The sequence below is a fragment of the Nilaparvata lugens genome, chromosome 5 (genome assembly GCF_014356525.2).
Source record: "Nilaparvata lugens isolate BPH chromosome 5, ASM1435652v1, whole genome shotgun sequence".
Lineage (NCBI taxonomy): Eukaryota > Metazoa > Arthropoda > Insecta > Hemiptera > Delphacidae > Nilaparvata > Nilaparvata lugens.
In genome coordinates this window covers 31688724-31716072 of record NC_052508.1, presented here as the reverse complement: position 1 = coordinate 31716072, position 27349 = coordinate 31688724, and the positions used below count along the sequence as shown (strand labels likewise).

General features: G+C 36.6%; 1 protein-coding gene across 1 annotated transcript; it reads left to right on the top strand.

The window, feature by feature from the left end:
- Positions 1–6029: 6029 nt before the first annotated feature.
- Positions 6030–6371, top strand: LOC111051162. Its single transcript, XM_022337591.1, has one exon. The coding sequence runs from the start codon at positions 6030–6032 to the stop codon at positions 6369–6371; it is 342 nt and encodes a 113-aa protein (XP_022193283.1).
- The last annotated feature ends 20978 nt before the right edge of the window (positions 6372–27349 follow it).

The following is a 27349-nucleotide window of genomic DNA, read 5'->3' as shown; positions in this document are numbered from 1 at the left end:
TTGGCTTCGCAATAACGCTTGCCAATAAACGAAACACCACCGCGCATTCCTGATTCAAACAATAGATGTATATCGGGATCGCTAATCAATTGGAGTTCAACCGGGTGAACTTTAACATACAATTCCAAGTGTAATGAGCAAGCAAAAGAAAATGAGTCACATCGAGGCCATATGACCTAAAAAGCGTTGACCTCATTTCTTCGAAAACCTCAACTAATAGCATGACGTCTAGGCACAGATAGAAATCATGATACTCGCCGAGAGATTTCAACTTGAATGTTGAGAACACTCTTTGTGCATGCTCATATTCTTTGGGGGAGAGGGGTGTATCGTTAAGATCATTATAAAAACATTCTATTGGAGGGAGAAAAGTCTCAGCGAATTTTTCAGGGCAAGATATGTACGAATAGGGATATACTCCTTTTTTCAACAAGAGTTGCCTTTGTTCGAGATCGGGGTCATTAAATACTGAAAACAGTCGTTTGAACTTCGATTCCATATCTGTACTATCTACCAAGTTGCGCACTAATACTTCTAAAGATTCATTCATAAATTTATATGAATCTAAAAACTTGATTTTTCCCACTGTCAATGTCAAAAATCTTTCTGATGTATTGGCGATACAGGAAATTTCTTTTTTACATTTTCTGAGAGCTTTTAGAATAAAATGACTGTCAAATCCGCTAAAATTATGGAAGTAACAGCTAATCGTATCGTCAGTTCGAGTATTTAAATTACACGACACATGAGCAGCACAAAAAAACTTTCAATTTTCATGTGCATGATGGCGTACCTTTGTGTCTGTTTCGGTAAAAACTTCATCGCAAAGGCCGCACTTATCAGCGTTTTGAAATTCGCGTTGCTGACGTTCACTTAAATGCTCCATTGGAATTTCACATTTTATATCTGCACTCAATAAATCGCCCAGTTCGATTATTTCCTTGAGAAATTTCTTCATCATCTTTTCATTGATATTACTCGATCTATAGAGTACTGGACCATACGCGATATCTCCATTCACATCAATTACAACGAAACAATACCCGCACGGAATATGACGCGCCGTTTTCTTGGTGTAACTTCTGGTAATAGGTACATCCTTAGATTCATTACCATCCATATTCACAACAAATGTTTCCAAATCCGCGTAGATTGTATACTTTTTCTTCAAAGTCGAACCGAGTTTTTTAAATTTGATTGTCTCACCTCGTTTTGGGTATGAAGTTCTCTGAGACTGGAACTTTGAACAAAGCTCTAGATGTCTCATCAAATTTGCTTTCCCATCCCGGTTTACTGTTTTGTCTGATGTAAATCTGTGAAAACAGAAATTACAAACAGCTACTTGACGATTATTTTTCGAAAGGTGAAAAAGAAGACGCGACAATCCGTTTTTCCCGTTCGCGGTGTTAATTAAACAAAAATGAGTTTTTCCTGCATCGCCTTTCAACATTAAAAGATTAATTTGGTATTTATGCGTACGGAATATGCTTGTTCGATAGAAGAAAAACTTTTTGTTGTCATACGCGATAACATGAATTGCGATGTCTGTATTGAGAATTTCAAATTTCTTTATGTCGCGATCGGTGGTTGGGAAATTAACTCCGCGAGTGTTCAGCCTGTGAGCAAATTTGCTCAAATATTTCACCGTTAATTTCGAATTATTCGGTTTCTGGTGAAAATAGGCTAGAACACTCCACAGAAAACACTTTTTATCAGAAAGATTTTTGATATTGATAACACATTTCTTATTGTTGATGAACTGGGGTGTTTGAATATAACTGCTTGTGTACATTGGATTATATCTAATCACATTTACATCAAGCGAGTCGATCTTCTTCAACACCCACCCACTCCCAAATCGAACAAAGTTATCGAATGAACTTAAAATTTTCCCAACTGCTAACATAAATTGTTCATTCAATTCATCATAACTCTCCAAGACATTCATGCCTATTGCCGAGTAGCTATGAAGATTCACAATAGATGAAACAGCTTCGGATTCCTCTGATTCTAAAACTACCATCTTATACAATAATACATTTAATACTAAAAACCATTTAACATTTCCTTCGAAACGTGCAGCGTGTTCTCTTATTATCTCGAAAACACGAGCTTTCGAGTTTTGAAGCACATTTTCAATGTCAGGTGCTACGTTTTCGAAGGAAATGCGATGGCGAATTGCTCGCGAACTCACACCTCCAACCTTGTGCTCTCTGCTATGCTCCATCTCTGCTACTAGCGGGTTACTGAAAACAAACAAAGAATATATTACTATGGCACAGAATTAGATATAAAAACAAGTAAACATTAATCTAAAAATCAGTTGTGATTTAACAAGCTGCGAGTACAGTGCAAAAAATGCTATCACAGGATCAGATTTTCATGCATGAACGATTAAGGTTATTAACATTTGATAATCGTTGGAAATTAGAATCGAGTCTGTTGTCACCTCAAAATAAGGCTAAACAGGGTTTTAAATTTGTGCGAGCACCTGACGTTGTTCAATGTGTGTTTTGTTCAGTATATTTAGAAAATTGGTTGCCAACAGACGATCCTAGTAAGGAACATGAGCGATGTAGTCCAAATTGTGGATGGCGCAAAGAAGATAATATTTCATGTGAAGAGGAGAATTTCAATAATAATATTCTACGGCAATATGAAGAACGAGTTTTAACTTTCCATCGTCCAGAACCATTCAAGCTCTCGGTATTTATTAATAGAGCAGACTATTTTGCAATAAATGGATACTTTTTGCATGAGAAATCATATCTGCAATGTGTATATTGCAAATATATTATTGAAAATCCTTATGGAAAAGTGATACATGTTCCATTTTGTATATATAAAAAGATGAGCTATAATGGAAAAGAAACGACAAATGATGAAAAAGAAGATGCTGTGGGAAAACAAGCTGCATATTGTACAATATGCACTCTGTTGTAATCGAGATATTAGTGATTCCTAAGTGCATTGTAGTAGTATCAGGAAAGAAGTAAGTTCTGAAAAATCATGATTAGAAAAATAAAGAATTGTATCATACTTACATGCAATGAATGATGTGCTGTACTGTCTCTCTCTCTGCTTACACTAGTTCTTCATACGTCTTTCCTCCTCGAAGAATGGAGTGATTATGCAGTCTCGAACTCTGTGAAATCAACGAACATAATGAAAATCACAATAATATTGAGAAGAAATTTAGCAAGTCAACATGTGATGTTAATTATGAAAATTAATAAGGAGATTACATTCGAAATATTGTTATTCGAGATATGTGGAAGTGAGAATTCGAGTGCATTGTGAGAATTTGATATTTTTTCTCTGAATGCAACTAGCTGTACATGTAAGAATGCATTTGTATGTCAAGGATGTGACAAGCGGGAAAATGCACTATCTCTCACTCATCCTAAAACAGAGAGAGAGGAACGAATGAGTATATAAGCGGCGGTCATTGGATTTTCCAGCTTCATTCGACCACTAGTCACGTTTCACACATATCCTCGCTATCATCATCATGGAGTCCACACGTGAGCAGTACATCCTTCCGGATACACCTCCTCAACAAGAACCAGTAGTATGAAAAGGATGCTTCATCGCCATCAACTCAGTTGATCCATCAACTCAGGAGTACTTTCAACTCATTTGATGGTTCAACTCGAGAGTACTATCAACTCATTTGATGGCGATGAACCATCCTGGTAGGTTCTAGGACATCAATTCAGGAGTACTATCAACTCATTTGATGGCGATGAACCATCCTGGTAGGTTCTAGGACATCAACTCATTTGATGGATCAACTCAGGAGTACTTTCAAATCGGTTGATCTTTCATTCCACCACTACTTCAAGGTAGGTTCTAGGACATCAATTCACTTGAACCAACAACTAGAAAGAAGTTTGTATCATCTTGTAGAAGAATCAATTCATGTGTACTATCCTATGATTTGAACGTACTATCAACCAGAAGCTAGTATCAGTCAAAAGCTGGTATCATCTGGAAGTACTATCAATTCATGAGTACTATCATATGATTTGAACGTACTATCAACCAGAAGCTAGTATCAGTCAAAAGCTGGTATCATCTGGAAGTACTATCAATTCATGAGTACTATCATATGATTTGAACGTACTATCAACCAGAAGCTAGTATCAGTCAAAAGCTGGTATCATCTGGAAGTACTATCAATTCATGAGTACTATCATATGATTTGAACATACTATCAACTATCAAAATAAAACTTCTAGTATGAGAATGTTTTATTATGTAATATTTTACCTGAAGACTGTTCAATATTTGGATATGCACATTCTATTGATATCCGATGATGCCATCCCACTAGTGAGCAAGGTATGAATATAAAAAAGAATGGAGTGAGTGAATGTTATCATTCCATAATCATGGCTCATGGTAACAACACTATTCAAACTGTGCTCTGTCTTATGCTGGTACTAAGTATCAATGCACTGGAGCTGGACTCTAAGTATAGGACTGAAGAATTCCTCAAATCAAGGGAGTATGGACTGGACACATCAAACATATTCCATATGCAACAATGCCTTTTATCAACTGGGAAGGTTGGAGAAACTTTGAAGAAGGATATTAAGGAGTGGTACATGAAGCTAGCAAGTGGAGCAGAGATAGAAGAGGACTTGTGCAAACATGTTCACTGCACATATAATCTACACAGCTGCCTTCACTCAACATTTTCATCACTAGAATTCTTAAGTACTATCATAGATGCTTCAGTCGAGGTTTGTACACTATACTGTCAAGACCTTTCACAATCTTCTACATTAATTCCAGTGTTGGATACCGGTAACATTGAAACAGATATTCATTCATCAATAGTACCACCCATTTGCAATGGGGCCAGCAGACAACTCTGAATCTTCATGTTCCTGCATCTTTACCATGAGCACCAGGTGGACTGTGGAGTTACTGTTTGAGTATAGAAAAGAAAATTGTGAACCATTCAAATCTTTGGAGAACTTTCTTGATTCAATGACTTTGATTTTCCCACATGCTTCAATTTACCTCTGCAACAATGATCAAATGGTTATTCTGACTTTTCCATACAGCCGATGTTACTGTGAAATGGTTAGTGATCTAGGGGGAATGTATGACTGGGTGTTGTTGAACCTGGATGATTAATCAATAAGTAGTGGAAATAATTAAAAACAAAATGGAAGATTACAATTTAATTATATTATTATGTTTGACTTTGATTATATAAACTGTATTATCAATCAAACTGTTATTTTATTTTTCATATACCCTCAACACTAAAGTTCATGGCAAGAAAGATACCAATCATCACACACATTTATTCAGTATAACTTGGAGAATGTATTATATTTATCTTTTTAAGGTTGATATAGTATAAAATAAGTCACATCTATTGAAGAGTATACAATATGGAGAAGGCTACCATAGCAAGTGAGCTGCACAGACAAGTTCGTCGGAATTTTCCAACTAGGATGGTAATTGTCAAAGGTCTTGATGACCTCTATCAAGCCGACCTTGTTGAAATGATTCCATATTCTCGACAGAACGAAGGTTACAAGTATATAATCACAGTGATCAATTGTCTCAGTAAGTATGCTCTAGCAATACCAATAAAAAACAAATCAGCAGATGAAGTGATCAAAGCTATGCATCCTATATTCAAACAATATCCAATGAAAAATCTACAGACTGATGATGGTAGGGAATGGTTCAATTCAAAGTTTCAACATCTTGTGCAAAAGTATGGTATTAATCATTACTCTACCTTTTCTGATAAAAAGGCATCAATAGTGGAACGATTCAATAGAACACTTAAACAATTAATGTGGACCAAATTCACAGAGCAGGGAACTCATTGTTGGACAAATATCTTAACATCACTTCTCAAACAGTACAATGGTAGGATTCATCGCACAATTGGTATGCGACCAGTTGATGTTGGGAAGAAGCATGAAAAAAAATTGCTTTCCAGACTCAGTGAACAGCATAAAGTTTATCGAGAAGAGTTGAATACAAAACTTAAAAACATGTTCTATCCAGGTCCTCATCAGAAAATTGTGCCTGGTGACAAGGTTAGAATCAGCAAGTATAAAAAGATTTTTGATAAGGGCTATCTACCCAATTGGTCAAATGAGCTGTTCACAGTAACACATGTACGATCCACAGTACCTATAACATATGAGCTTGAGGACGTTAGAGGTCAACCAGTGCAAGGAGGATTCTATTCACAGGAAATTGTTAAAACCAAGGTGCCTAGTGTTTTTGAAATTGCTAAAGTGTTGAAGAGGAGGGGGAACAAGCTGCTGGTGCATTGGAAAGGATATGATAGCAGCCACAACTCATGGATTGATAAAAACGATCTGGTGTAGTTGAAACAATGAAACAGGTAGTGCAGAAGAATAACAAGTTTACAATTATTGATTTTGATAAGGTGGTGAAAGGTTGTGGACTTGTTGGATCAGAAATGAAGAAGAAGAAACGACATGGACCTCTATTCCCCAATCATATTAGATGCATCATATGTGGTCCATCTGGTTGTGGCAAAACTAACATGCTACTCAATATGCTTTTTGATAGCAATGGAGTTCACTTTTCAAACATCTACCTATTCTCAAAAACAATTTTTCAACCAAAGTACAAGTTATTGCGTACTATTATGCAAGGACTAGGGGCTGGGATAAGCTATGTTGAGTGTGATACAAGTGAAGAAATTCCTGCTCCACATGAACTGTCACCCAACTCAATAATAATTTTTGATGATGTAATCTGCGAACAACAAGATGTTATCAGACAATACTTTAGTGCTGCACGCCACAGCGATGTTGATATATTCTACTTAGCACAGACCTATAGTCGCATACCTAAACAGTTGGTTCGTGACAATGCAAACTTTCTAATCATATTTGAACAGGATGAACTAAATATGAAACATTTGCACAGAGATCATGTGGGTGCTGATATGACCTTTGAACAGTTCAAGAACATGTGTAACAAAGTCTGGTCATCAGCTACCCATTCATTTCTTGTCATTGATCGATCATTGGAGAAGAATAGAGGGCGATACAGAAATGGTATTGATACATTTTTAACTGAGGCATAGTTGTGCAAAGCATCAGTCTATCACTATATAGCAAGCGGGATGGATGTGAAGAAGAGATTCCGTCAGAAAACAGTGGAGGAAATTGCTCCCACCATCAAGGAGATTGCAAAGCTGCAACGCAACATCAAGAGGAAGCACAAGGAGCTCACACTTGGAAGAGAGTTGGCAGAGGAGCAGCATGCAACACACTTTAAACCTCTTACTGAACCACTTGCTAACATAGTTGAAGCTCTCCAACAAAAACAACAGTCATTACCATTACCTTCTCCCCAACAACAACCAATAGCACTATCACCACCAACAGAACCACATCATCTTATACAACCTACACCACCAACAACTCCAATTCAACCCAAACCTTTGAAGCGTGCGTTACCACCACAACTTGATATTATTGGGGAGGAGTCACCAGTCTATGAATCATTTGGAGCAGCTGCAAGCTCAAGTCCAGCTATAAGTACTTCAAGAGCTGCAAGGAACTTGTGGCCAGGTCAAGATGATACTTTGAGTGATGATGGTGGTGAAGAGGAGGGGAATCAGAGTATTGAGAAAGCACTCAATACTTGCGGTCATGATGTAATGCAAAATCTTTTGCATGAATCTGGAGTGGCTAGCACACCAGTGGGTCCCTATATTCAAATAGCAATGATGAGAGATCATACCAATGATACTACATTCGGTCCACAAGTAAAAGGAAATGAGTATTTTCTAGGCAGCAAAATTATAACCTTTGGACCAGATGGAGATAAGATTATTCTTACCGATCCTGAAAATGTAGAAATCAATCAGATTTTTGATGCATCACCTGGACTTTGTGAACTCATTTTCAAAAAGAGACCCAACAAACAACTTGTTTTGAATGCTGATGAGAATGCATACAAACGTATTCTCAATTGGACCAATGTTTATAGACAAAATTATGCTCCAGATGGTGGTATTATAAACTATAATGATGTCAAGTATAAGAAGACAATTCACAAGTTGTTGAAGAATGATGAACATAAGAATAAATATAGTACAGTCAGTGGATTAGGACTAGTAGCACCATTCAATATGGTGGCAAACAATGATACAAAGATTGAATATATATACTATAATGATCCTAATGAACTTGTTGACAGACTAAGGTTGTTGGATCAGTCAAAAGCAGTTGGTAACACAGGACATGAGAATGAAATAAACTCAATACTGGAAGAATTAGTTGAAGGAGGCTATATGGTTGGCAAAACTGCATACTAGTTGTAATATAAAAAGATATTGTTACTATGCTTAGCTTACAGTGTTACAGTAGCAGAGTAGAATGAGTGAGAGTCGTAAAAGAATCATTGATACCTTGGGTAATATTAATGCTCACCACAGGCGGGTGATTAATGTTGCACATCCTCGAAATGATACGGATGCTATAAATCTGATCACATGCAAGGATATTATCTGGTCATGGCTGCCAAAGACAAAAGATTCTGAGACATCACAAGTATTCACAAGTCTCAATAACTCAATACTGACAGACATGCAAGACCCAGTTGGAGACTTAGATGCAGTGAACAAACGCTATTTAGACAAAAGATTTATAAAGCTTGTCACTATGATCTTTGAGAATTATATAGATGCTCTATTCAGTATTCCAGAGTTTCAAAATGTTTTGAAGAATGTAGAAGGTTGGGATAGAGCAAGAATGAAAATTTCATTCATTGAGCTTTTGATGCGTGTGGTTGAAGATCCAAACCCACCTGATGGTATAAAATCAAGTGACAATACTGATGTTAAGCATTAGATGGCGGTCTATGAAGCAAGAAAGAGATATCAAGGAAGAGGAGTTCTCTCAGCTATCAAGAACGCTGCTGGTACAATAGTTAACAAAGCAATCGATATTCTACCAGTTGAACTCCATCTCCCAGGCTATCAGTACTGCGGCCCAGGCACAAAACTTGATAAAAGGTTGGCAAGAGGTGATCCAGGAATCAACAAACTTGATCAAGCTTGCAAGGAGCACGACATTGCATATTCAAGGAACAGTGATATATCAAATCGAGCAATAGCAGACAACATCTTGGCAGAACGAGCTTGGAGTGTTGCAACATCTTCAGATGCAGGATTGGCAGAGAGAGCAGCGGCATTAGCAGTAACCAACATCATGAAGGCTAAAGCAAAGTTTGGAGGAGGATCAAAGCGTGGTAGAGGTCTGAGAAATAGCAAAAAGGTAACAAAGAAGACATCTTCTAAGAAGGGGAAAGGTCTCTACCTTAGACGTCAACCACAATCTTCTAAGAAAGGGAAAGGTCTCTTAGAAAGGGACGTCTACCTTAGACGTCAACAACAACAGAAGTTGGGAAACGGAGCTTATCGCTATCAATGCAAAGGCAAAAGACAATAATTGCTCTGCCCAATCGAGCACTAACTGATGCAGATCTCTACAAGTATGTATGTCGTTTGAAACTTAAACGATTCCGAGGAGTGTTTATGCGAGATACCCTACCTGCTACTGGACCATTGAAAAGAGAATGTGGCATCATCAATCTTGACAGCAGTATTGGAGCTGGCACACATTGGGTGTGCTATGTAAAGAAGGATGATGTTGTCTACTACTTTGACGGTTTTGGTAACCTGAGACCACCACAAGAGTTTATCAACTACATGCATCTTGGATCAATGCCAGCAACAAGGATCGAGTACAACTATGATCAGAAGCAGAAGGATCTATATTCACATATTTGTGGACATTTATGTTTGAAATTTTTAGTTGATGAAAATAAATGATTGTAATCTATACAATATGTTTCTTCATTACCCTATTTGTCTTCTAAATAGTATAAAATGTAGAGTAAGAGCCTATTGATAAACATTGTGCAATAGTATACTGTGCATTCAACATGATGTTGTGCTTTGGAGGAAAGAGGTCAATACTGAAAAGTGAATTCTACCCACCAATTGATACAAGTATTGGTGAATGGGAAGTTGGACTTATCAGCTTTACAAGCTGTAACTCTATACCTAATGTTGAGTTCAATTATAATAATACCTTGCACTATTATGTACCAGCATCAACACCCCTGCAACCATCAACTCAACCAGGACAGGAGAGCAAGGAAAAGGTTGTGGATGATTCTTCTATAACCCATTTTGAACTTGCAGGACTGTCATCAGATGAGAGACCAAATTTAAAGAACTATTATCATGATCACAGTCCTATAAGTAATAAGATAGTGAAGTTGTCAGTTGGGGCAAATTTTGATAACAATCATATAGTCAAGGGAGGAGTTCAGGCTGATGTTAAAAAGGAGTCAGTTATTCGAAAAGGAAGAGCTATTGATAATGATGAAATAAAAACTGAGCAGGAATTGATTCTACAATATATATCATTACCAGAAGGTAGTTTTGAGTTTCATACAATTAAAGAGTTGTTGGAGTCAAGGATGTGGAGACGTGGAATTACTTTTCATCTTAATGTGGATCCATCAACATTGAAGTGTATGGTTTTATGCAGTGCCAAGTTGAGCTTTCAACCAGAAAACTCAATTGGTAAACTGTTGGGCTTTGGTCCACATAGAACTGTGGAAGCCAACAGTGTGGCCAGAGGTGACTCAACTGTGAAAATCAGTCGTCCCAATGTGGTACGTGTAAAGTGTAACATTGTTAGTGGTTCCTACTCAAATGGCATAAAAGATCATGTTCTCTATGAGTTTTACCCATCTGTGGACCCCGGCTATAAAATGGCTGTCACTGTGCGAAATGTTATCTATTTACCTGTGAACACCAAACTGATCAATGACATTACACTCGAGGTTGTTGATGAAGACGGACGTATTGTGAACTTTAGAGACGAGGTAATAAACATCACCCTACATCTTAGACAACGTGTTCATAATGGTACTTATGTTTGAGAAGAAGAGTAGAGGCATTGACAATGATGGAGAGCCCATTGAATTGAAGAAACAAGATAAAAGGACTACAATTGTTAAAAACTTCATTATGCCTTCAACCTCTGTTGGGTTAACATTGAGGAACATCAACTATTTACAACAGAGAGGCTGTCAAGTTAGACAAGTACAATGAGAGTTTTAGATGTGACAAGAAGTGGTCCCACCTCTGATGATCGCATTACTGGTTTTGAATACCATTCTCATATGCCCTACAGCACAGACTACAAAGCTAGTGATGAGATCAGGATTCCAATTCAACAACAGGATATCTACACACTACCTTCTGAAAGCTATCTACACCTAGAGTACAAGGCGCTAAGTACAACAAATCAAGCTCTAGGTGGTTCACCATGTGTCTCAGGATTCTTCGCCCACCTGTTTTCTGAAATACGTTATGAGATCAATGGAGTTGAAGTGGACAGCAACCGCAACCCAGGAATCACTAGCCTTATGAAAAATACAATGACCTTTGAGCGAGATGAGCTGACCAAGATGGAAGGAGCTGGTTATAAGTATGATGCTACCAATGGTCTTGGTACATTTGCACCAAATAATACTTCTACTACTGTTATGGATGTACCACTCAGATATCTGCTTGGGTTTGCAGAGGACTACAGAAGGGTAATGTTGAATGTGAAACAAGAATTGGTGCTGAGACGTTCTTCCAATGATAAAGATTGTCTCAGTGCAGCTGGAAAGATCATAATTGATAAACTTGTTTGGAGGATGCCCTACGTGGAGGTAGCTGAAGAAGCTAAGCTACGTCTATTGAAATTGGTACAGGATGATACACCTGTGTCTATACCATTCCGACACTGGGAAGTGTATGAGTACCCATCCATGCCTGAAACTACAAAACATACTTGGACTGTCAAGACAACCTCACAAACTGAGAAGCCTAGGTATATTGTTATTGGACTACAAACTGCAAGGAGAGGTGATGACACTAAGAATGCGTCACGATTTGATAAGTGTAACATGAAAGATATTCGTGTGTTTTTAAACAATAAATATTATCCATATGAGAGCATTGATGGTGATGATAATCGAGTGTACAATATGTACACTGCTTTCAATGGAGTCTACAATCATGGAGATTTCCGACTAAGTGATCCACTGTTTGAGAAGAGTGCTTTGCAAGACAAAAAGATTATGCTGTTTCCTATTGACTGTTCCCGTCAAAATGAAACTCTCAAGGCTGGAAGTGTTGATGTCAGAGTGGAGTTTGAAGCAACCGAAAACATTCCTGCAAATACACGTGCCTACTGTTTGATGATTCATGAAACAATTAGAGAGTACAAACCAATGACAGGCATTGTAAATTTTGCCTAGGAGGGGAATAGCTGTTGACAATATAAATGTTATGTATGAGCAATCTACTGCTCATTTTTATCTAGAGCATTGAGTGAGACAGTCATGTTCAAAAGAGCTGTTGGCTTTTCCGATAGAGAAGATGGAGAAATCTGTGATGGTGAAGATGTTGTAGGCTGTTGTCCAGGCATCTATAACAGCAGACCCTTAATGAAGGATGCTTCTACAAGTACAACTGATCTAACTGCTATGATCAATGAGAATGATTGCATACCCAGGAGGGCCACTGACATTTTTGGATCACTACCACTCTACCTGATAAACTTCCAAGGATTTGAAGGAGTGAACAATGAGTTTATTGTGAAGGAGATGGCTGTACTTGAATGTGATGATGATCATCATGTAACAACTCATCACTACTTTTTCAAACCACCCTACCCTGAAAATTTGCTGACAACAAGTGAGGTGCTTGACAACAATCATCTAAGCCGAGCTAAACATGGGTTGCGATGGTCAGGTGAAGGAGCTGGTCAAGAACATCTTCCATACACAGCTCTGAAACCAATTGTTTGTGACATGGTTAGAAGATGGATGAGTGTCAACTTGGAGCAATCAATCAGGATCATTGTCTATGGATATGAAACAATTACTCTATTGGACATGCTGTTGCAGCTGGATGATAAGAAGAATATAGAGTACATTGACTTGACATCCCCCTATCTCTACCACAAGATGCCTAAACTCGAGAGCTTGATGAAGACTAGTACTGGAAGAGGAATCTACTGCCCAGAACACTACCTAATCCACTATCTGGAGACTGTGAGGATGAAGTTGACTGGTAGTACTAAAGCCACCTTGGATACACCACCATTTTGTGCACTTAATATTGTACACATGACTCACAATTGGATTATGCAGTCTATGTTTGAAGATAGATATTTTTGTCGCAACCTTTTCATGTCAATAAATAATCACTTATCTTGATTAGATGTGTTATTTTTTCATCTACCTCACCACCACTCTAGAATAGAGTAGATTATATAGAAGAGGACTCTTGTCATACACATTAGTCTATTGCTAACTGCTCACACATAAACTATTGCTAACTGTTGTATCTACATAAAATGGTTTCATTGTTCTTGAAACTGGTCAAATCTAGCAGAAATTGCTGTTTTCAGACAGAGAAAATATAAAAAATAAACTTACTTTGTTAGGATATTCTACCTATTCTACCTAACAGTATATGAATCGTTTATTTATGAAAGGCCTCTTGTTACTTAAAGTCAATTTTTCAGCAGCTAAAAAAATGTCTCTTATATTTATCCATTGTTGATAATTTTCAGTCCAAATTCATAGATTAGATTACTCCGGTAGAAGTAAGGGAAGAAGGAGAAAGAAAGAGAGAGAGAGAGAACTGTAGACCGTGAAAAGGTGCTCACTAATTACCAGTTCAACTTGTTTATGGTTCGACTATCTCCGCCCACCGATTACTAGCTGAATGTTAACTGTCAGCATTGATTGAATTGAAAGCGATGCAGTTATTTCCAAGGAATACTGACAGTATGTAGTGAATCTCCTTTCTTGAGCAGTAGCCGAGTTGTTTTGAAGCGTGCATCTCATTAACTATTTTTTAGCAGATCATCTAATTGAAAATAACGGTTTTAATTAGCACAACTCATAAAATCATCTAGAATCACCTTTATTTTGCTTAGAATGGAACTTGTAATGAAAATTAATGGTTTTTGATAGTTTAGTTCGAGTAGCTAAAGGTTGACTGTCTCATAATTCATCGTTTCCCATTCAGACACTAACTGAGTTGCATTGGCTTTCGATGCGAAACATAATTTTAGTATGAAGAAGTAAAACTGCGTTTACACCAAAGTTATTAACAAAATGTTTATTTTTTCGTCCTTATAGAGTCTATTGGATTGAACATAATTTATTCTTCTACAAGATGATGCAAACTTCTTTCTAGTTGTTGGTTCAAGTGAATTGATGTCCTAGAACCTACCTTGAAGTAGTGGTGGAATGAAAGATCAACCGATTTGAAAGTACTCCTGAGTTGAACCATCAAATGAATTGATGTCCTAGAACCTACCAGGATGGTTCATCGCCATCAAATGAGTTGATAGTACTCTCGAGTTGAACCATCAAATGAGTTGATAGTACTCCTGAATTGATGTCCTAGAACCTACCAGGATGGTTCATCGCCATCAAATGAGTTGATAGTACTCTCGAGTTGAACCATCAAATGAGTTGAAAGTACTCCTGAGTTGATGGATCAACTGAGTTGATGGCGATGAAGCATCCTTTTCATACTACTAGAACCATCATTCCCATCTTACTGGGCAGCGCAAGCTGCGCGGAAGAAGAAGATTCCTTCTACCAGTGCTGCTCCCCCTGCTGCTGTCGCTGCTGCATCCGACCCCGAGGAGTCGCCCCTGAAGAGACGTGGAGTCTTCGTGGAGAGAGGGATGAGCAGCAATGAGTTCATTATACCAGACACACCACCATCTCATCTAGGATGGGCACCGAAGCGTGTGCCACTAACAACAATTACCACCAACAGGCAGCAGGGGAAGAGAAAGCTGCAATTTCTGGAGGAAGAGGAGGAAACCAACTTCGTACCCTCACAGGTTAGTTATTTCAAATATTATTAACATGTAATGTGAACAGATAATTTTTAAATCTTTATATGTTGTCATCCAAAAGCTTGCTAGTATCTGATAAATTTCTTACTGAGAAAAACTAATTTCCAATGTTCACATTACATGTACTCACATTGGAGTTATTGATGAATCTGATTTGAAAGACAATTTCTTGATAACGAATATAGGAACTTAATTCAACTTTAGAGTTCAGTTAAGATGTATATTCGACTACATGAATATGATATATTCATTTGAATTGAGCATAAATTGTTTTATGAAATCAAGAAATATAATTATTTGAAGTGATTAGGTTGAATGCATGCTACTATCCAATAAGTGAGAAAAAAACTAATTTCCAATAGATGTCTTTGTATTACATGCACAATGTGATATTAAATGATTAGAGTTCAGTTAAGATGTGTATAATGATTACTTTTTGAAATTGAACTGATCAAGCTTACTAGTAGTTCAGTCAAAAAATTGAATAAGATGAATATTTTGATTTCATTATTATGATGCTTACATATTATTTGCTATAATATTAAAGCGATGTGTTAAGAAAATTACTGATTTAGTTGATAGTTATATTGTGATATTAAATGATTAGAGTTCAGTTAAGATGTGTATAATTTTATTTTTGAAATTGAACTGATCAACCTTACTAGTAGTTCAGTCAAAAAATTGAATAAGATGAATATTTTGATTTCATTATTATGATGCTCACATATTATTTGCTATAATATTGAAGTGATGTGTTAAGAAAATTACTGATTTAGTTGATAGTTATATTGTGATATTAAATGATTAGAGTTCAGTTAAGATGTGTATAATTTTATTTTTGAAATTGAACTGATCAACCTTAGTAGTAGTTCAGATGAAATTGAATAAGATGAATATTTTGATTTCATTATTATGATGCTTACATATTATTTGCATTTTTTGCTATAATATTGAAGTGATGTGTTAAGAAAATTACCGATTCAGTTGATAGTTATTTGTTGCAATGAAAGAGTTTGCTTATTAATTTGATTCACTATTGGATTCTGCAAGAAATATTATTTCAATAACTGATATTACTCACTTTGTGTAGAGAATGTCTTGTCAATCTGATGATATCAAGTTGAGATTATGACAATAATCTGTTGATCACAAGTAGAGAATGTCTTGTCAATCTGATGATATCAAGTTGAGATTATGACAATAATCTGTTGATCACAAGTAGTTGATAATCTGAAACAAATTATAATAAAGTTACTAATCATAGATTTTCATTTAACAGAAACGTATGTCTGAGAACACCTCCATGGCTCCGCTACTGGAGGAGGCAGCCGCGCGGGATGATGATGATGATGAGGACTTCATCACACTCATCAATAAACCATCACCAAAACCGTGGGTGCCTCTCCGCGAGCTGGCGGAGGATGTTCCACATACTATCATCTCAGTGCGGGAGGAAACGAACCATCATGGCAGACGAATTATTTTGAAAATTAATATCGCTTCTACAAAGAAAATCTCTGAGGTATACCTGCCTCAGAGATTTTCTTCAATAATTTCACCTTGTAAAGTTGTTAAATTTAATTCTAAGTGTAAAAATTTAGGAATAGTAGTGAAGCATATAACCGCTACATGGAGCGACATTAAGATTGTTAAAATGTAACAATCTTATTCTCATAGCATGTAGCAGTTATATGCTTCACAAGTAGTATATAATGTAAATATTGTAGTGTTTGATAATAAATTGTAATATTGTTTTTAAAAAAATTGTTCTTAATTCTCACCTGTCAAAGAAGATGTAGAATAGTACACTGTTCACGCAAGAATAGCTTCTCTTGTAACTGAACACTCAATGAATGTAGAATAGTAATGCTCTTGTACAGTCAATGAGTGTTCGCTCACAAGAGAAGCTATTTTATAGTTGCTGCTGCGCGCGCACGCGCATGCCAGTCTTGACCTTGTTGCGAGATTCTCCTCCATCTGTTTGCGCTATACACTCACTATAGATATAGCAATCTATTTTTATCAGTATGCTTACAACACTTGAATGGAGAAGTTGTGCAATGAAGATAATCGTATGGAGAGTTTTATTTGTTCTTCTCTTTATAATATGTTGTGTGAATATGCTATTACTTTTCCATATTGCTTTGAAAAAATATGATTCAATGCAAAATGATAGTAAGAGAATATTGGAATCTATACAAAATGTACGAAATAAGATTAGGGATTTGGAAACACCTCAATTGATGCAGGAATCACTGCTAGTAAGAAATCATACATTATCTTATATCAAATCATGTGTCAATTCATCAGATGCTTCTCTCGATGTTAGTCTAAGACATTGGTATAGATTTATGATTGATGAACGTTCAATTCTTTGCAATTTCTACAAAACTTACAACATACTTAACAAGTTTGTTAATAAGACACATCATGATGATAGAAAATTGTATTCCCTATCGATTAAAACATACCAACTTTGTAGTAATATATAAAGCACATAGTGAGACAATTTCTTTGTCTCTCGATTGAGGTTAAGTGTTTGATTAATTAACCTCAGTCAATGTTCAACTATTGAGTTGAAAGGTAATGAAAAATGGTATGTAGAAGAAAGTTATCTTCTAGGAAACGAGGTAAAGGAATCTTGAGTTCGGCTAGCAAAATTGTCAAAGGTATAGCGGGTACTGCGGGGGACATTACATCAACTATTATAAATAAATTAATAAACGCATCACCTGATATTCACCTCCCGGGGGGCTACCAGTGGTGTGGCCCTGGAACCAAGGTTAATGAAAGGTTAAAGAGGGGGGATCAAGGTATAAATTCATTAGATAGAGCCTGTAAGGTACATGATATAGCATACACTCAAAATAGTGATAAGTCGCGAGCGATTGCAGACAGAGCTCTTGCAAACACAGCATGGGAAATATTCAAGAATCCAAAATCATCTCTAAGTGAAAGAGCACTTAGTTATCTTGTAACAAACGTGATGAAAGCTAAAGCAGCATTTGGCGGTGGATTGAGAAAGAAGAAGAAGAAGAAGAGCACAAGTGTTGGGAAAACTCATAGCAGCTCGATAAGGAAAAAAGCTATTGCTCAGTTGAAACAACATATTGCAGGTAGAGGTTACTATTTGAAACCGTACCCTCCAATCTCGAGTGGTGGTCGTATTTTGATTGGGCCCAACCCCACATCCTCCTCCTCACCATATGGTGTAAGTTTATTCCCAAAGAAAAAAAGAGTTAAAAAACGTAGAAAGACAAAGAAGGTGAAAAAATGAATATCAATGGTGAATTGTCCAATCACGATCTAATAAAATGGTGTAAATTATTACAAATTCCCCTACGAGGTGTATACATGATAGATACATTACCTAATAAAATTCTAAAAAATGAGAATTGTATTGTTAATTTAGACACTCAATCCGGACATGGTACACACTGGGTTGGTTATAAGAAACGAGGATCAAATGTTTACTATTTTGATCCAATTGGTAATTTACAACCACCTTATGAATTGAATAAATATTGGAAAAAAGAAACAGGTGTAAATATTTTTTACAATGTTGAGTACATGCAACCATTACATACAAATATATGTGGACACCTTATGCTCTTGTTTTTTGCGAACCAGTTGTAATCCAGTATTTGTACCGAAAACATATAAGATGGTTGTTATTACATTACGATCTAGATCAAGTGATCTCTATGAACATTTACAAGAAATTCTCGATTTGGATAAAAATAAAGAATGGGAAATTGGATTGATTAATTTCTGTACTTACAATAGCATTGCAAATGTTATAAAAGGTAAAAATTCTACCTTCAAATATGGTGATAAATGTATTGATCTTGATACGGGTGCATATGAAGTTGATGACATTATATTAGCTTTAAAGAGTAAATTGAATAGTGACGAAAAGAAACTTAATATAAGAGCTAACACGAATACTATGAAGCTCGAAATTCGTTCTGATAAGCCTATTGACTTTACATCATCTACTTCAATAGGAAAAATGCTTGGTTTTGATAATGTTATATTACAACCGAATAAATGGTATTATTCTCAGCATTTAGTTAGCATAACAAATATTAACTCTATTGTAGTTGAGTGCAATATAGCCTGTGGGAGTTACTCCGATGGCAAACAGAAACATATTATATACGAGTTCTCACCTAGAGTACCTAGCGGGTATTTGATAAATGAAACGCCTAATCCAATAAACTATATGCCTTTAAACACACATAGAATTCAAAGCATTAATGTAAAGGTAACCGATCAAGAAGGATCGTTTATTGATTTCCGAGGAGATATAATTACAATTAGACTTCACATTTGTGAAAAACAAAGAACTTGAAATGGGATTCCTCGTTTTCAAACCTCGCACTAGCATTTGCTCACAGAAGCTCATTAGAGACTCGAACGTGATAGAGTCAACACCTAAAAAGCTACGTGCTATATCAGTGAAAAGTGCGAGAATATTGGAAAAGTTGGGATTTATAGTGGATTGGCGTCATGTACGGCGCAGCAATTAGTGAAATTCTCGATGTTGAATCTCAACTCGAGTTCTATAATGATATTACTAAATTTCAGTTCCATACTCATACAGTATATTTGGGACAAGAAATTAAACCCTCAGATGAAGCTCGCATCCATGTGGCTTCTATGGATCAGTACAGCCTTTCATGCAAATCATTTATATTTATTGAGGGGGAGGTGAAGTGTACAAAACCAGCTGCGAAGGCTGGGGATGCTCCGATAGAAGCTAAGTATATATTATCCAGTAACCTCATTGGAAATCTCTTTGATGAAATTCGATATGAATTGGCTGGGCAACAAATTTCTAAATCAAGACTAATTGGATTAACATCAACAATTAAAGCTATACTAGTGAAAAATATGTTTGATAAGAACACATATCACTTGGCCGGGTTTGACAGAGCAGGATATACACTGAAAGATAATAAGTTTACATTCTGTGTACCTCTTAAATTAGTTTTACCATTTTTTGAAGACTTTCAAAGAATAATTTTAAACTTGAAACAAGAACTTGTATTATTAAGATCGCCAACAGATCTCAATTGCATCGAGTCTACAGAAGCAACAAACGTTAATATAAAAATAACGAAGCTTCAATGGAGAATTCCCTATATTACTTTAGAAGATCATGTGAGGTTGAAATTTTTGAGATTGCTCGATGCTGATACACCGCTGAAGCTGAGCTTTCGTCATTGGGAGATTTCAGAATTACCAAATTTACAAAATAGCACTGTTCATTCTTGGGCAGTAAAAACCGCATCCCATCTCGACACACCAAAGTATGTTGTTTTAGCGTTTCAAACAGATCGTAAGAATAAAATTAATAAATCAATCTCGGAATTTGATAGTTGTAATCTTCAAAATGCAAAGGTCTACTTGAACTCTGACTATTTTCCTTATGAAAACCTCCTTGGTAAACAAGAATTGATGTACCGTATGTTTTTGGATTTTCCCTCGGCGTACTATAACCATAGTATCAATACTGAGCTTGGAACAGAGATTGATTTTGACACATTTTGTACTAAAACACCCCTGATTGTAATTGACTGTTCACATCAATCTTCTCATTTGAAATCCTCCACAGATATTAGAATAGATATGGAATTTAAGGAATCTGTACCTCCAAATACTTCCGCTTATTGCATTTTAATCAGTGATCGTATCATGGAGTACACTCCCCTTACTTCCATGGTGAAGGAAGTTCAGTAATTTCTCGATAGAGCACAAGCTATATAAGTATTGCATTTTTCAAATTTTACTCATTTGTGGTTTTAGCTTTGATCGGTTAACATCTAGAATGTCTTCTAATTCTGAGAAGAAAACACGCTCTATCGGGATACAGTGCAATCTTGATAAAGAAGACAGCATCTACTATGACTCAAGATGTAGTACACCTATAATGTCTTCTATTCTGAGAAGAAAACACAATCTATTGACACGCAGTGTGATCTTGACACGCAGTGTGATCTTGACACCGAACAAGACTTCTTCCACTATCACTCAAGATGTAGTACACCTAAACCACAGGAGGAGAATGGAGGAGGAGGAGGAGGAGGAGGAGGAGGAGAAGGAGGAGGAGAAAGGAGGACAAAGGAGGAGGACAAAACAGCACAAGAGGAGGAATCCTCCTGTAAAAAATTTGCAACAGTCGACATGCATTGGTTCAAGGGAACTTCTAATCAAATTATCGTGAAAGAAATCGGAATCGTAGATCAGCTAAATAGCTTTGTTGTGTTACATTTCAAGTCGCCATTTGCAAAGTCGGAATTGAATGCTAAATTGCGTAAGCAAGTAACATGGGCTGAGAACAATTATCACAAAATACGCTGGGAAGATGGTAATTTTATTTATACAGACGAATTATTGATATCTTATCTTGAAGGATATGATAAAATCTACACAAAAGGTACAGAGAAAGCTAAGTTTCTTAGAAGGTTACACAAAAACGTATGTTGTTTACCGGATGAAATTGAGAAACCAAATTTTAACTACTTTACAAGTTCTTGGTGTTATAATGCCTGTGAAATTCATCATCGCAATCCGCACGGTCGATGTGCGCTATTCGCAGCGGTTCATTACAATACTTTGATAATGAAAAATATGGACTCATCTCCAAATTTCATGTGCGAAAACAATAGAATGCTTAGCATGAAAAAATGTCAATTCTATTCAAATACAGAAAAGAAAAACTTTGCAAGATATGGCTTTTTCTATAACGGACAAGAAATTCAATGTGTTTATTGTAAGCAAGCATTGAAATATCATACTGCTCGTGTATGTTGCATTGGAGGGAAGGCGCAGGAACCGTTTAATTTCTCTATATTAGTACCGACATATGTATAGTTTCTTCATTTGCTCATCATGGACCCGTGCAAGTGGATGCAAGCTGATAGTGAATTGGAAATGAGGTTAGAACAGTGTATTGATTGGTATGATGCCTGTGAAATTGCAATTAAACATTCAACTCATGAAAATCATCATTTGGTGAAACAACTAAAAGACATTTTCTTAAACACAGTGAATTTGAACGATATAAATGATTATCTATGCTATTACAGACCTCATAAACTGTCTGTTAGTAAACTAATAAAAATTGAAGAGGAAGTGATGAACAATTGTAGTGAATTGTGTAAATAAATTTCTAGTGTATACTCGATTGTTTTCATTGTACCTGCAATGTCTAAGTTTAATCGTTCAGTATTGCTTTGTTAGTTGAGCTGAAAAGATCTCACATGCGTTGAAGCTCAATGCTATAAGTGTGCAGATACAAGTAGTTTCTTATCACGTTTCACCTGTACATACACTCAACTGAAAAATATGGACTCATCTCCAAATTTCATGTGCGAAAACAATAGAATGCTTAGCATGAAAAAATGTCAATTCTATTCAAATACAGAAAAGAAAAACTTTGCAAGATATGGCTTTTTCTATAACGGACAAGAAATTCAATGTGTTTATTGTAAGCAAGCATTGAAATATCATACTGCTCGTGTATGTTGCATTGGAGGGAAGGCGCAGGAACCGTTTAATTTCTCTATATTAGTACCGACATATGTATAGTTTCTTCATTTGCTCATCATGGACCCGTGCAAGTGGATGCAAGCTGATAGTGAATTGGAAATGAGGTTAGAACAGTGTATTGATTGGTATGATGCCTGTGAAATTGCAATTAAACATTCAACTCATGAAAATCATCATTTGGTGAAACAACTAAAAGACATTTTCTTAAACACAGTGAATTTGAACGATATAAATGATTATCTATGCTATTACAGACCTCATAAACTGTCTGTTAGTAAACTAATAAAAATTGAAGAGGAAGTGATGAACAATTGTAGTGAATTGTGTGAATAAATTTCTAGTGTATACTCGATTGTTTTCATTGTACCTGCAATGTCTAAGTTTAATCGTTCAGTATTGCTTTGTTAGTTGAGCTGAAAAGATCTCACATGCGTTGAAGCTCAATGCTATAAGTGTGCAGATACAAGTAGTTTCTTATCACGTTTCACCTGTACATACACTCAACTGAAAAATATGGTTGATTGTTATAGCTTTTCAAAGTTCAAGAAACTATCTCGTCTCTTGATGACAATTTCATTCAATGAATTTGATCTAATTGCAAAGAATATTAAATTTTCAACGGGTGATGAGGTGAGTGATCTTGCATTAACAAAAACAGAAAATCTTCACTTTCCAATTCTATCTGAAATTTTTGAATTATTGGATGCATTAGAAACCGGTCATTTCCATTATGGTTGTTCAAATAATGATGAATCATTAGCTATTGTTAATAATTCTAATGATCTCTGGAAATGCTTATATGACATTGCCAATAAAAAATGTAAAAGATCATAGTTCGCTCTCTAGAGAGTTTAAAGATACATGTGTATTTGGATATACAAGTTCATTCTATGCATTAGTTATGATTGAGGAAACATTAAAAATATAACGTTCGTTGTGTGTACAACCCGTTGTCAAGAACATGTTTCAGTTAAGTTCGTTTCACTTGAATCTGTCAGTAGATTGCCTCTCTCTCTCACACATATCTCTCTCTCTAGTATTAATCATCAAATAGACCATGACTAAATGTAATTGAGCATGACTGAATGTAATTAGCCATGACTATATTAACTAGAGCATGACAAGAGAGAGAGAGAGAGTATCATCTTCCTCTCCTTCTTCTTCTCCTTCTTCTTCTACTTCTTCTTCTCCTTCTTCTTCTCCTTCTTCTTCTCCTTCTTCTTCTCCTTCTTCTTCCTCTTCTTCTTCTCCTTCTTCTTCCTCTTCTTCTAGAGAGAGAGAGAGAGAGAGAGAGGTTCTTCTAAGGGGGCGGTTGAGGGGGCGGGAGAGGTGCGGCAGGAGCGGGGGAGGTAGAATGGGTGCGGGGGGAAGGGGGGAAGGTAGGATGGGTGCGGGGGGAGGAGGGAGGGAGGAAAAGTCATAAAAAAACGCTCGAAAAAGTACACTTCCCATCTACTAACAAAGCTGTTCATGTTTCATCAAATTTGGTTTACCATCATAATTTTTAGATTTGGTCGATGTAAATCTATGGAAACAGAAATTACAAACATGTACTTGTCTGTTGCATTTTGAAAGGTGGGAGAGAAGACGCGATAGCCCGTTTTTCCCGTTCGCAGTATTTACTAAACAGAAATGAGTTCTTCCTGCATCGCCTTTTAGCATTAAAAGATTAATTTGGTGCTTACGAGTGCGGAAAATGCTTGTGCGGTAGGGGAAAAACTTTTTGTTGTCATACGCAATGATATGAATTGCAATATCCGGATTTAGCATTTCAAATTTCTTAATATCGCGTGTCGTCACCGGGAAATTTACTCCTCGCGTATTAAGTGTGTGAGCAAACTTGCTCAAATACTTTATACTCAAGTCTGAGTTCCTTGGCTTCTGATGGAAATACGCAAGCACTGACCATAAAAAGCATTTTTTGTCAGAGAGATTTTTGACATTTATAATGCAATGTTTGTTTTTAAGAAATTGCGGTGTTTGAATGAAACTGGATTTGTAGATTGGATTAAATTTAATCACGTTCACATCCAGTGACTCAATTTTCTTCAAAACCCAACCGCTGCCATGTCGAACAAAGTTGTCAAATGATGACATGATTTTTCTCACGGCCAACATGAAATGATCGTTAAAATCTTCATAGTTCTCAAGCACGTTTAGCGCTATGTTGGAGTAACTATGAAGATTTATTAGAGATGAGACAGTCTCACTAACCTCATCATCCATCACCACTCATTTATACAGCAAAACATTCAGCAGAATGAACCACTTCACGTTGGCATCATGGCGTGCTGCGTGCTCCCTAATTATATCGAAAATGCGCCGTTTCGATCTCTCGAGCACATTTTCGATACTGATTTCCTCGGGATCGTTGATGGTTATGCGATGACGCACCGCTGCGGAATTGACACCGTGTAGTCTGCGTTCCCTCGGCATGATGTTAGATTCTGAAAAACAAAAGAATAACGATCAGGATGAGATAGAGTACAACAGCATGTTTAGTTGTGAATTGGCATTGGTAGAAGAAGGCTGTGTGTGAAAATGATATCTCAAGATCACATAATGTTGTATGAAAGATTAAGATTATTATCTTTTGATAAAAGATGGTCGAAATCTTCTCCGCATTTGTCTGCGGAAAACATGGCGAAAGAGGGATTTATATTCTCATCTGCACCAGACATTGTGCGATGTGTATTTTGTTCAATTTGTTTGGGAAAATGGGAAGAAAGTGACATACCAGCAATAGAACATGCAAGGTACAGCCCGAACTGTAGAAGGAAAGATAATATAACAATTGAAGAGGAGAATTTCGATAATAATATTCTACGAGAATATGAAGAAAGATATTTAACTTTTAATCATGTAGAAGATTCATCCGTTCAAGGAGAGTATTTTGAAAAGCATCATCTACATTGTGACTTTTGTAAATCATTATCCAATAAAGCAGAGTATTTTGTGAGAAATGGTTATTTCTTACATAAAAATCCATTATATCTGCAATGTGTCTATTGCAAATATATTATGGAAAATCCATTTGAAAAAGTAATGCATTTACTGTTTTGTTTATATGAAGAGTGTGAGAAAGAAGAGCGGGGGTTGGATGTTCCAGATATAGCATATCGTAAAGATGAGGTAAAATCGCATGCATGCAGTATATTGTAGAAGGTTTTTTATCCTCCGAGGACAAAAACTGTGCTCCGAGGACAAAAACTGTGCACCGAGGACAAAAACTGTGCTCCGAGGACAAAAACTGTCCTCCGAGGACAAAAATTGTCCTCCGAGGACAAAAAAATTGTTCTCGAAGGATAAAATTAAAGTAAAAATGAACTTACATGTGTTGATTTGACGAAATGACAGCTATCTCCTCGGCTATGCTTCTCTCAGCTCAGGTAGCTCCTCGACTGTGGTTGTCTCAGCTCAGGTATCGTCTCAGCTTAGCTAGCTCCTCGGCTATGCTTCTCTCGATGCAGGTATGTTTCCCTCATGAGAGCACAACTGCTTATGAGACCGGAAACCGAGTTGTGAGGTGAGAAAATGCTGTGAAAAACAATGAAATATTTAATAACTGCAACCAAATATTAGAAATCAATAAGTAAGTGTTATTTCAAAAATATCAGAATGTAACGGATTATACTTACTTACAATCAAATGTCAGCGTTGTGCTGCTGGTAAACCTCTGGGGAGTTGAGTACAGCACGCTCCAATTGCACACGCCCCCTCATATGCTCTCTCTCACTCGTACAAGCCTGCAACAGACAGAGAAACGACTTGGTATAAAATCAGTTGCCTCAGAGGAAAATCACCATTTACGTTAGAGAAGAGTTAAGTGAACTTATATACCCTACGTGAACTTCTCCCTAATCATCATCTACACAATGGATTCATCATCATCTTCTAGCTTCATCATACCAGACAGCCCACCAACAGAGCAGCAGCTCAACTACTGGCAGCAGCAGCAGCAGCAGAAGCAGCAGCAGAAAGCTCGCAGCTCGGCTGCCACCTCCGCTGCCACGGCTGCCGCCTCCGCTGTCTCCGCTGCCTCCCTGTCTCCGCCGCCTCCTCCTCCGCCTCACCCCTGAAGAGACAGGGAATCTTCGTTCAACGAGAGAGGGGTGAGGAGATCGTGATTCCGGACAGTCCTCTGCCACAATCTACACCGGCTACCTGGGCGCCGCGACGAGCGGTGCTGTCAACTCAACCCAGCAAGCAGCCGGTGAAGAGGAGGCTAGTTTTCGAGGACAAGGCCGTGCTCACTCAATAAAAGGTTAGCTTAAAGAAATATTATTATTGTATTAACATGTAATGTGCACAAAATCTTTATAAAATGTGAATTAGTTTTTTTAAAACTAATTTCCAATGGATAAAATCTTTTGTGCACATTACAAGTCTATGTTTATTTGAATAAATTGAACTATGAAATTACTGATTCTTATACTGTGAGCGAAGTCAAGACTGAGCTTGACTTCTAATTGTGCTATCAAAACAATCCGAATACAGATAAATTTTCATGATGGTTGCATTGAAATTTGGATAAAAATTCAAAATAAACATGTTTTAGTAATTTCGATAACAAATTCAAATATGTTGCATGAAAGATTATACTGAAACAATTCAATTATCTAGCAATTTGAATTGAGTTATGTTAAAGTAATTGGAGAATTTCCGAGTTATTACTTATATATCATTATTACTTATATATTACTTACTATATCAAATTACTGATTCGAATAATACATTGTTATTTGAATTATGAAAAATCCGATCACATGCATAAACTGTTTATAATATTTCGTGTGAAACAAAATTAT